We start from the raw sequence: 12500 nt of genomic DNA on the forward strand, positions 1-12500 counted from the left end.
AATCCTAAGTCCACAGTAAGTTGGCATCGCATAACTAGACTAGAGTTAATGAATTACATGTTATGTCATTTAGCTTTGAGGGAATTTTGCAACAACAAAAGAAAAAAGAAAACAGACATTCACCCGCTTCAAACAGCAGCGTCCGTCAGCGTCACGTCATCGCCAACGCAGGGAATGTTCCCGTTTTAATCAATGAAGGGTGCTCAGCTGCCGACAGTTGCGTGTGGAGGCGTCACCCATTTGACCCGGTTAATTGTTTGACACCGTCCAAACACAACGCAACGCTCTCAGTGGGGCCCCGATCTTAGGTTGTCGGGACTAAAGTAAACATTAGCCTTTCACAAATAATTCAGTTAATAATTAAACTCTTTATTATTTATTGTATCAAAAATATGGTATTTACAATACTGTATGCAGAGAGTCAATGTGACTCAGTCATGTGCATTCTGTTCTATTCAAATGACCTCTTCAAATGAGTGGAAAAATATGAGGACTCGATCATTTTAATCCCGACCCGACCACATTTCAACATGTTTCTCTCGGAGTATCTCCCCGTTAATTTGGATGCGTTCGTCTGAGATACTACGGTGGTCACTGATGGGGACAAACCTTCCTTTCGCTTGTTCTCTTGGGCTGGCTGACTTTGTATTTAGGACAGAAATTCCACTAAGAGGTATTACAGCTGACTCAATATTCTGTGTGACTGCCTTTAATCTTAGCCCTGCAGAGATTTGACTGTTCCAGGAAAATGTTCTCTTCCCTATCAATCTTTCCATGCCTTAATAGTACTGTGTGTATACTGTACAGTACGTACATCACAGCAGTCCACGTGTCCCTCTGCCACGGTGGGACTGTGCTCGTGTGCTGTGCATGTTAAGTAGGGTGTTTCTTGCGTGCATCATGATTATGGATTCCCCAGCTGTTGAGGGTTTCCATGGTCTATGGATGCAGACTGTTATTATAGTTGTTATTGTCCTTCCTGGGCATCTACAGTATGCCTCTGTCTGTCTGTTGGTCTGTCTGTCTCTCTCCCTGTCTCACTCAAACAACCCAACAGGTTGAGTCAGATGGCCAACCACCTAGAGCCAGGTTCTGCTCAAGGCTTCTTCCTGTGGGTAGTTTTTTCTTTTCGTTTATCCTAAAAAGTGTTGTCTTGACCTTCTCTATGTGTAAAGTGTCATGAGATGTTGTGATTTGGTGCAAGATTTGGTGAAAGTCAACTTTCTTAAGGTAATTTACGTTGATCTTTGGCGATGTCAGTTCAGATAAAGTTCAGTTCGGTGGACGCCGGAGTTGTGGACACAGCAGGGCGTCGGGCAGACGCAGGGCCGATAGATATCTGGGTATGGCGAAGGGAGTAGGCCGTCCTCCGGCTCGGCCGCCACTGGATGCCCCTCCTGCGCTCCGAGCGCCCCTTTGGCCTGAGGTGTGTGTACCTCCCGTTCAAGTTGGTGTCCCCGCAGGCATTGAACCACCAGCCGCCTGGGGAAGTGACATAAATGCCATGCGGGCACAAGCAGTCGGAAAACAAGCTTGGTCAGTGTCACGTACTGTACACTACCTTCACAGCAAAGCATCACATTAAATGCTTTTTATTGCAGTGTACAGTAATCTTTTTTTCCCCCCATTTTGTCTCGTCGTTTAGTACCCCCGTTTGAGGTTCGGGCCGCTATGGGTTTAAGGGTTCATGGCAATCTTAATTCTGTTAAGTTTTATGTACACATACAAAAATCCCTGTTGCCCTTTAGTGTTGTGCAAGTGATAATAATAATAGAATATTTTGTCTACCTGTGTAGTCGAGTGCGCAGTTGGAGTCCTGGTGGTTGTCGTTGTCCCTGTCCTTGGTGGAGAACATCATGCCCGTGTGGTTGATCATGGCATCGGGCAGGTCCCCGGACGCCTGCGCCAGGTGGATGGTGTAGCTGCTGTCGGGGCCCTCCAGAGAGAAGCTGTACTCGATGGAGCGTGTGCCTTGTTTCCAGTCCTCCAGCTGGATGTGGAGGACACGGTCTCCGTTAGACGCCAGGGAGTAGATCTTCTTCAGACCCAGCCAGAACTCACCTGGAATAAGAAATGGTTAATTTTAATTTATATATTATTTATGGTTAGAACCTAGAAAATAACCATATGAAACGTTTATCTTCTGGCTACTCACCTTGAAACTCCCCGAATCCGTTTTCATATTCTTCCCAGGTCTGATCAAAGTTCACTGACCCGTCCTTTCGCCTCTGAATGACCGTTGAACCACCATCTGAATGGAGAGAAGAAAAGATCAGGCCAACTTAATTACTTAATTTATACTGTATATGACTGTATATTTGTTTTTTTATATATATTTTTTATCCCACGATTTTGTAACCCATTTTTCACCCCTGTGTCAATCATCTAATGTGATCCTGGGCTCTACACACCCTCCACCAACCTAGTCCCCATTATATGGGGGACAAGGGGAGAGCAACGGACTTGAACTCATGCTTCCTTCATGCCTGAGTGTACAAGTTGCTCCTTCCAATCCAATCCCTGGTTGGACGTAGCGCGTGGAAGGAACACGTTATTCCAACCAGTTCCTTTCCCCTCCATCAGGCGCCCCGGCTGTCCAGGGGGAGGCAGTTTAGTGACCAGGATTACTGCATGTTTTTTGTGAGGGTACCTACCCTAGGGGACACGGGGAGAACATGCAAACTCCACACAGAAAGGCCCTTTCGCCAACCCCGCCTTCGGGTATGGGCACTGATGACGCGGAGGAGGAAACACGCCGCCAGCACCCACAGCGTCCCGAGCGGGAATCGAACCCAGGACCTTCTAGCTGTGAGGCGACAGCACTACCAACTGTGCCACCGTGCCCCCTGTCATATATAATTCATAACCAGTTAAAACATATAATAGGCCTATATTTCATTTAGGATTCCAAGGCGTCTCTCTACACCAAATCTCTTCACTCTACAGTCTACACCAAATTCTTCATTCACATCACTCATGATCTTTATAAATTAAGTTTTGATGATTGAAACTCAAATGATTAACCACTTAAACCGCAGCAACCATATTGTGGGGGGTGAATTTAGAAGGAAAATAGCCGATCGACAAACTCACAACGCGTTGCACTGCGTTAATTTCAGCTAAAGCTTTCCCCACAATAACAGAAAACAAAACATGTACACTAGTATTGAGCCCTGAGGGGGTTGAAGTGGTTAAAGTGTGATATTGACTGTATTTTACCTTGGGTCATATCACAGTAGGCCATGAAGGCTGGATGTCCTTCAGGCCTGATGGCATAGACACCGCTCACTCGCTCACCTCTGTCGTACAGATCGCTGCAGTCTGACGGTAGACTCACTAGACACGCAACCCCACGCACGCACGCACACACACACACACACACACACACACACACACACACACACACACACACACACACACACACACACACACACACACACACACACACACACACACACACACACACACACACACACACAGATTTAGATTAGACTAGTCACTAGAGCATGGAAGAGATTCATCCTAAAATAAATCATCAGATGATTTAACTGTGGCCTCTTGTTATTGATTAATCTAATGTCAACTGCTTTTTAGGCAGAATGCTTTCTGAATGAACTTACCATTCGTTTGTGAACCGTTAGTTGACAGAAAAGGAGTCAGGGTGGGTGTTTCAGAGACGGAGATGTCAGTCATCGTCTCCACAGTCTCTTGGACAAGTGTGTTGGTAGCGAGCTGGAGAGGATAATTGTTATAAGACCACAGCACTTTAGTTTATGGCCATTTTTATTGACATGAACAATTCTCTAAATTAATAGCAGGGTTTCAACATTTAGTTTTAGAGTAGCTTTTCTATTTTTATTATTGCGCTTTGAGGGAAATCTTTATTATGAGTATGAGGTGGCTGGACAGAAAAAATGGTTTTCAGCTGGTTATTCTGCTAAATTGTAAGTAAATCATGCATTTGGAATCTAATAATATTAAGAAGTCACATGATAATGACAAGGGGTGAAAGAAATCAAGGAAAATGCGTGTCCTTTAACCACTTTCACCCTAGCAAGCTCATAATGCACTGTGATGCAAGTAACACGTTGATCGGTTATATTTGCTATTTTAGAACATTTTAGTATAAGTAAAAGAATTAAGTGGTTAACCCATTAAAACCGGTAAATCATCAGTGTCATTGCATATCACAATCTTTAACCACTTTAACCATATTTTATACTTTGGCTATTAAAATATAGCAGATATACAAGCTCATAGCACATTTGTGATGCGCTGTGAGCTGCCTTGTAGTTTTGAAAAATTATGCAAATCAATATTTTATAGCAAACATTCTTTACTCAAATCTTTGCTTCTGGGGGTCCCTGTGGAACAAAATAATTTCAGATAGGGGTCCAAATCATAACTATCAATTTGGGGGTCCTTGACATGAAAGAATTCTAGCACCACTGATATTATAGCAACATCAGTATTTAGGATAGTTAGGATTTAGTGGTTAATCATAATCACCATAACGCTTAATAAAAATAATGAGTACCTTCTCCTCCAGGATGTTGATTTTCATTCTCTGGTAGTTTAGTTGTTCACTCTGTTCCTTTACAGCTCTCAGCAGGTCAACGATGCTCCGCTCCTGAGTGTGACTCAACTCCTGATAAATACACAAAGGAAGACATGTTAAAAATACACTAGCAAGACTATTGCAATAGGGTCAGTAATTATACTGTGGTTAAAAACAACACCACAGAATCCTATACAACTGTATACCTTTTTTTAAATTGCCTATATGAATGAATTGGTTGGTTTCAAATTTGGCTATTTCAGAGGCAAAATGATTTCACCATGAAAATAAAAATAAGGTCACAGACTCAAGTTTCTCTCCTTTGTTTTTTTGTTCTCTAACATTAACAACATTAACCGCTATCATTATCCCTGCTATTTACTTATTTATCTGTGCCTCTACAACTTTGGGTGTGCGGCATTCTGCTTTTCTACAGTGAAAGCCCAAAGCCGTTCCTGGTGCTGGCAGTGAGTGACTCACCCTCAGGGCGGTGATCTCTTCCAGCTGTCGGCTGCCCACCATGTCCAGCGACAGGCTCCTCACCCTCTGCTCCAGGCCTCCCACCGCGCTCTGCAGCTGCTGACGCTCCTGCAGGATGTAGTCCACCTTGGAGCTGATCTCCAAAGACTGGTTCTTCAGCTGGTCGTTGTTGGCCTTCAGCACCACCGTGGTCTTCTTCAGCTCCTCCTCCTCCTCTTTTATCTCACTGGCCATGTTGGACAGCTGGTTGAAGTAAAAGTCAAAGTTCTGGAGCTTCTGGAAGATGTCGTTGATCTGTCCCTTGGTCTTGTGGACAAACTCCCGGAGGCTCTGGCCCAGCTGGAGGAGGCCGGTGGCCAGGAGGCGCACGTCGTCCAGGGCTGCGAAGCGGGAGCGAGGGGGGGTTTCGGCGGGGGGAGCCTCGGGCTGAGGAAGAGGATCCGCCGAGGTGCCACAGAGGATAGAGGCGCAAGCAGCCATGGTGACAAGCACGAGAGTTAGAGTCAGCTTCATAGTTGGGTGTTATTCTGCTTCAGTTTCAAAAGCTCTGCGATGTTGTCACCGAGGCAGCCAGTCCGCTCTCTGTTCCTCTCTGTGTAAAGGACACCGCTGGACAAAGACCCTGGGCTTTTTATACACGCTGGCTGGACGACCACTTCAATCATTAACCTGTCCGATCTGTTTCTAGGATATGGCTTCCTGCCTGCCCTGACAGTGACTCATTAAAGGGCTGATAATATTACACACTGGGCCCAACCGATGGACCGGGGCCCACTGGTGGGCCGTGAGGATATTGCAAGTGGGCCCCCAAATAATTGGCAAAACACTTTAACACTTTATTGATAATAATATGAATATAAAAAATGTATAGGTAGAGAAATGTATGTATGTATGTATGTATGTATGTACTGTATGTATACTGTATGTATGTAAAAAATAAATGCCTTGGTATGTATATTTAAAACCTTGACAAATTAATTGTGATACTTTACGGCAGGGCTACTTACTTAAAGGGACACTTCACCCTTTTTGCAAAAAAATATATGTTAATGACGTTTAGAAGCTTTGGAACACTTGTGTAATATGTGGTTTTAGATATTTTAGATTGTAGCAGTGAGCCTGTTGTCTCTGATGTCATGGACACTGGGCTCACTTCCTTCCTGGACTACATGTCTCAGTAAGACAGCTCACCCCCCTATCCACAAGGAGGAGCAGTGCACCAACGAATTATGGGAATTGTAGTCCAGGAAGGTAGTGAGACCAGTGTACATGACATCAGAGACAACAGGCTCACTGCTACAATCTAAAATATCTAAAACCACATATTACACACATAAATACCCCCAGGAAAGTGTTCTAAAGCTTCTAAACGTCATTAACATATATATTTTTGCAAAAAGGGTGAAGTGTCCCTTTAAGATGGCTCAGGGGTCACTCAGCAAAATTCCAAAAGTCTAAGAGCTGCAAGCAATTTTTTTTAGTACTATTAGTATTATTATTTAAATGTTTACAAGTTTATTTTGTAACAGCATGACTAATCTAAAAAATAATCTCTATGTTTTGGTGGTGAGTACCCTAGATGCCATTGCCTCTGACTATTTGAACTTGACCAACGCAAGACTATGCTCCAGTTATGGCTCTCAAGGTAATTGTGTGTCAGTGAAGTTATGTTATGTAACTGGTTTATTTTTAAACTAAATGACCCAGTTAACGTCAGTATTGATTATGAAACTTCACCTACAACTGTTTTGCCACTGATTATAATTAGTTTGTCTTCTGTTATTTTGGTCAGAGAAGGACCAATAGTGTATCATGTGAAGAGATCCTCCTCTTATCACTAACATGCCCCCCCACAGGGCCCACACCATTGGGCCCCCCACTAGCCCAATGGCTAATTCGTCCTGGGAGGAAAGGTGGGGCATGTTATTGATTTCTAAGTAAAAGAGGCGGGCTCTTCACATACACACACACACAGGCCCAGGGGCCCTTGACTCTCAGGGGCCCTTGGGGGGAACTGGGCCGCAAAGCCATTGACAATTTGCTAAAATTAATTGTATAGGTTAATCGGCTGGTTAATCCAATATCACATACTGTATCTCTCTCTCTCTCTCTCTCTCTCTCCCTGGTCTGACATTACACACAACAGAAACCAAACAACACCAATTTATGTGGACACTTCAACTGTATATTGAGTTGAACAGTAGCCTATGTTGTGTAACAGTCAGACATACTTGAATGCAGCGGGCATACACCAGCCTGCAATCAGCAAAGTGGCAAACATTATTCAAATGAAGATATTAGTAGGTTTCCTGGTTGTCTCCTTATCAGCTGATAAAGACAGCTGAGTTTAAAGCCAAGCCCTTCAAAAGGAAAGTGAAAGGAAACTGTGAGATATGTGTCTAAAGTCAGACCCATGCCTTTGACATTAATATAGATCTCATGGCAGCTTTCTATCCTGCAGTGTCTCCTGACCATAATGCCTGGCTGGCACATTGACTTCCCTTAGGGATCCGACGCTATTGGTGCACATTGCCATTAAAGCACTTCCATAAAACAATGAATGTGCACTCAGCCTGAGAACTGCTGACGGTTGCTTTGTAGCACTCCTATAGCAGCATTTCCATAAAAATATTTTATATATATATATATATATATATATATATATATATATATATATATATATATATATATATATTATTTTTTGGCTTTCGCCTTTATTTTATATATATTTTTATAGAGGGATAGACAGTAGGCTAACAGGAAATGAGGAGAGAGAGGCGGGGGTGACATGCAGTGAAGGCCGTCGTCGGGATCAAACTTGTGGCATACTGCCAGACTGGATTGCCAGCCAAGGTACCTGGACCGCTGAGCCACGGCCCAGGCCAGATAATCAGTCCTAAACAAATAGTGAATGGTGTACCCGCGCCCTGCTGACCCTAATATGCACATGCATGCATGCACTAATCCAAGATCGGTGGAATCATTCTTCTATCTGGTGGTCTATTCCAGTGGATCCCAACCTATTCTAGAACAGAGCCCAATTGAAAGTCTTGATAGCATTCGGTATAGCATTGTCGGCCATGAGGAAAACAATCACAATGGAATGGATGCCTCAGACGAATATGCCAGATCGTATGCCCCACCAAAACAGGTACCTGGGGGGCTATGACATAATAGTGTTGATCACAAAAGATGGACACGCCATACACCAACACGCCATACACCAACAGGAAAAAGATGGACACCATACACCAACAGGAAAAAGATGGACACCATACACCAACAGGAAAAAGATGGACACCATACACCAACACTGGCAAAAGGAACCCTGGGCAGCCCAAACCACGCAGAATGCTGCCAAGGACCGAATTAAGAGTAAGTAAGTCAATCATTTAGTTATTTTAGAAAATTCGACATTAAGAACAAATTTTCCCATCTCAGGCATTAAATTAATATTTTTATATAGAATAATATAATATAGTATAGATATAATATATAATATAAAGGGGTCACGGTGGCACAGTTGGTAGTGCTACTGCTGTCGCCTCACATTTAGAAGGTCCTGGGTTTGACTCCCGCTGGGGACACTGTGGGCGTGTTCTCTCCTCCGCGTCATCAGTGCCCATACCCAAGGCGGGGTTGGCGAAAGGGCCTTTCTGTGTGGAGTTTGCATGTTCTCCCCGTGTCCCCTAGGGTAGGTACCCTCACAAAAACATGCAGTAATCCTGGTCTCTAAACTACCTCCCCCGGGGCGCCTGATGGAGGGGAAAGGAACTGGTTGGAATAACGTATTCCTTCCACCCGCTACGTCCAGCCGGGGAAACTCTCCCCTGTCAGGTGAAAAGAAGCAGCATGGACTCCTCATGCATAGAAGGAAGCATGAGGTCAGTCCGTTGCCCCCCAGGTTGACAGAGGAAGTGTAGCGCCCAGGAATACATTACATAATTGACAGTGGGTGAAAAGTGAGTTCCAAAATTGTGGGATAAAGATTTTGAAAAATAATTTTAATGGGGTTGAGTGGAAGGAGGTTGTGATTTTTTTTACTCAAGATGGCCACTACTCTACCTGTGGTGATAAGAGGAGACCACATGGCAAAATACACCGCAAATCAGACCGCAAATCGTACCGGTTTCGTGGAATGACTCAAGTATTCATTCATCCTCCATGAGTTGAGTTGATGAACTTCTCTACTGTCTTTCCTCTGTTAAATGTTAACTGGCTATACTTTATATGCACCTCTGAGTGTGTGGACACAGCAAACATAGCCCTCACTTCACCTCTGACACCAGCTGGGGGCCCATGAGGCTACGTTAGTCTACATGCCATGTGCTGCAGGTACTTTTATCAAGCCAAATGTGAAATTGGACCATCATTCTAATCGACTGAACAGGCTGTATGTATCTAGGCGTAAATGGGGGCGGGTGTGTTTGATCAGGTGGGTGAGGGAGAGTGAGGCATGTGGGTATTGACTGTTTGTTCACGCGTGCGCACGCGTGTTCTGTGTGTGTCTGCAAAAACGATCACACATGCCTTAATTTATCAACTACTAGAGTGGTGCCCTTTGGGCACTGGTCAACTTGGAACGATGCAAGTTGGAAATGCATACTGCACCCAGTTATTATGTATGTTATGCCCATATATGGAGTTCATTGTCAAGCATGCCAAATTAGGCTTTTGTGCTGGTTCTGGACAACAGGAAATGCAGAGGCAGCTCCCGGCAGGATCCGCAGGGAGAAACTAGGCGCAACTGCTGGACATGAGACTAATTAATTAGAGCGACAGACAGACAGACAGACAGACAGACAGACAGACAGACAGACAGACAGACAGACAGACAGACAGACAGACAGACAGACAGACAGACAGACAGACAGACAGACAGACAGACATTTATAGATACAGTAGATAGATTGCTTGGATGATCGACTATGCTATTTGCTGTGCTTACAAAATCTGTGCCAACTTGAGATTTATCCAATCATTGCCTTAAACCAAATGTCTAATTCTGGAGAAATTGAGGGTAGAAAAAAAACTGGTGTATATTGGCATTCTGTTGTTGCAACGATGCTATTTAGCAAAAATGATTATAGACATTATAGCAGTTGTCATTGTTTTAATAAAAGGACAGTGTACTGTAAATGCTCCAGTTTTGTGTTTCAGGCTTCTGATATTTGAGTGAACACAGTTGTTAAAGGTCTGTGCCCTTCTGGTCAACAGGAGGTTCCAGATTCATAGGTCAATGTTACATGACTACCTGCTACAGTGCATACAGTAGTGTGTAGCCTATTGTCCCCCAGTCTGCAGTCAAAATGGCTAGCAGTTATTGTTATATAACGGACATTGAATGAGGAAGAGGACTGTGGTGAGGGGCTATTGGATACAATAAATATGTAATTATATCATTTCCATCTGTTTTGTATGAGACTGATGAGACATGAACTAAAATGCAACTTTGAGTCTCAAAGTACAGAGTTGACCCACTAAAGAAATACCCCACATTTCATATTTAATATTAATTGGGTATACAGTACAGTTCACCTTAAGTCATCATGTAGCTTGTATGTCCATATTTCAACTTTTTATGTTTTTTTCACAGATGAATGCCCTACTTCATCTTACAAGAGTGTCAAGCAAAGGTAGCGAAAATAGCTGATCAAATTCTAAGCTTGCGCTAACGTCTGCTATTTTCACTATTTTAGAAAAATAAGTAAACTGAAAGTGAAAGTAGTTAAGTGTGTCTGTGGGTTTTATACATTTTGCATTTTGGACCAGCTTGTGTGACTAAATAATAACTACATTGGAGCCATTTGAACACAGTTTTAAAAGTAACAGTTTGGACATAAAAGGTTTCCACCAGACACGGCTGACATTTTCTGGGAAAATTCTTCATAACATTATTACTATGTATTAACTTTCCATACAGAGGTGGTCAAGGGTTGAATTGGGGGTAAGTCCCTGTCACATACCGCCCTAGCGTCATGTACTTGTACATCATGCTATAGAAACAGGAGATAGGTTTCTGCCCTATGGGCCACATGGCTTGGCAGGGCTTACTGTACATACAGTATACAGTGGTTATATTTTCCACAAGGAGGCAGGAGGCCTCCACAAGTGACACTAGACGACTGTGGCATAGAATCAGGCACATTGCAGAGACCAGACCTGCCTCTCTCTCTTCACTTCACTTTGTGTGGCTTTGGAAATTATATTTATTATATTTATAGCTTAATAACCACTCACATTATCTGGTAGCGTTGGTCTTATTAGCAAATTACAAACCAAATTTATACGTCCCTCCATTTTTAACCTCCTTACTCTCATTTCATAACAGTAAATCTGCCGCTTGGAGTTGACTGTTTGGCCAAGTTGTCTGTCTTTAGGCCACGGCGTGTGGTCAGTCAGTCAGCAGTCCTTTGGTCCAATAAAGGCTATTTCTTATTTTCTTTCCCCCTCTCCCTCCCCAGTCCCCACTAGTTCAACCACAATCCCTCTCGGAGTCAGTTTTCTGCTTCCAGCAATGGAAAAGGAGCGTTTCTGGCTAATTCCTTTTCCATCCGTGTTATGAACACGGTGGAAGCAGAAAGGCAGCGGTTGCAGCTCACTTGCAGTCGAGTCAGTGCGTAATGGATTTGCTATGAATATCTTCCGCCGTCGTGTGACTGTACAGTATGTGGCTCAGTCGCGAGGTACTGTAAACTCATTTGGGCGTTCCTGGGTTGGTCAAAGAATATACTCAAGTATTCAAAAGTACAAATTACATTTTCTTTTATTTTTAATAGCTTAAGTAGCTACAAGCACACGTTGCGAGTTTGTAGATATTTTCATCAATATATTTAAAATAGAGTTTAGCGGTTAATTCATTATCATAATATATAAGTTTGGGTCCCAGGAGTCCCTTCCTACGTAGATGTGGAGTATAGTCAAAAGTATCTATTTGAAATTTAGCAGAGCAAAAGTCATGAGCTTGCAAAATAAATAAATGATGCCGGCTGGAGAGTTTTTTGATCGGACGTATTTAAGGAGGGCATCTCACCTCTGACTGCAGGGAAATGTAGTATTATTTTAGGAGGGCATCTCACCTCTGACTGCAGGGAAATGTAGTATTATTTTAGGAGGGCATCTCGCCTCTGACTGCAGGGAAATGTAGTATTATTTTAGGAGGGCATCTCACCTCTGACTGCAGGGAAATGTAGTATTATTTTAGGAGGGCATCTCACCTCTGACTGCAGGGAAATGTAGTATTATTTTAGGAGGGCATCTCACCTCTGACTGCAGGGAAATGTAGTATTATTTTAGGAGGGCATCTCACCTCTGACTGCAGGGAAATGTAGTATTATTTTAGGAGGGCATCTCGCCTCTGACTGCAGGGAAATGTAGTATTATTTTAGGAGGGCATCTCACCTCTGACTGCAGGGAAATGTAGTATTATTTTAGGAGGGCATCTCACCTCTGACTGCAGGGA

At 43.3% G+C, this 12500-nt stretch overlaps 1 protein-coding gene across 2 annotated transcripts; it reads right to left on the minus strand.

The window, feature by feature from the left end:
- Positions 1 to 1148: 1148 nt before the first annotated feature.
- Positions 1149 to 8691, minus strand: LOC308325162 (angiopoietin-related protein 3-like). Of its 2 annotated transcripts, XM_080777580.1 has the most exons (8): positions 8589 to 8691; positions 5039 to 5464; positions 4538 to 4648; positions 3621 to 3732; positions 3220 to 3336; positions 2156 to 2251; positions 1789 to 2061; positions 1149 to 1482 (listed from the first exon to the last, which is right to left on the minus strand). In XM_080777580.1, the coding sequence occupies exons 1-8, from the start codon at positions 8652 to 8654 to the stop codon at positions 1262 to 1264; spliced, it is 1422 nt and encodes a 473-aa protein (XP_080633706.1). In that variant the 5' UTR covers positions 8655 to 8691; the 3' UTR covers positions 1149 to 1261. The 2 variants fall into 2 exon arrangements, with proteins under 2 accessions (XP_080633706.1, XP_080633705.1); XM_080777579.1 differs by lacking the exon at positions 8589 to 8691 and having other exon boundaries at positions 5039 to 5584.
- Between the last annotated feature and the right edge of the window lie 3809 nt (positions 8692 to 12500).

The sequence above is a fragment of the Protomyctophum bolini genome (genome assembly GCF_963924005.1).
Source record: "Protomyctophum bolini genome assembly, chromosome: 12".
Lineage (NCBI taxonomy): Eukaryota > Metazoa > Chordata > Actinopteri > Myctophiformes > Myctophidae > Protomyctophum > Protomyctophum bolini.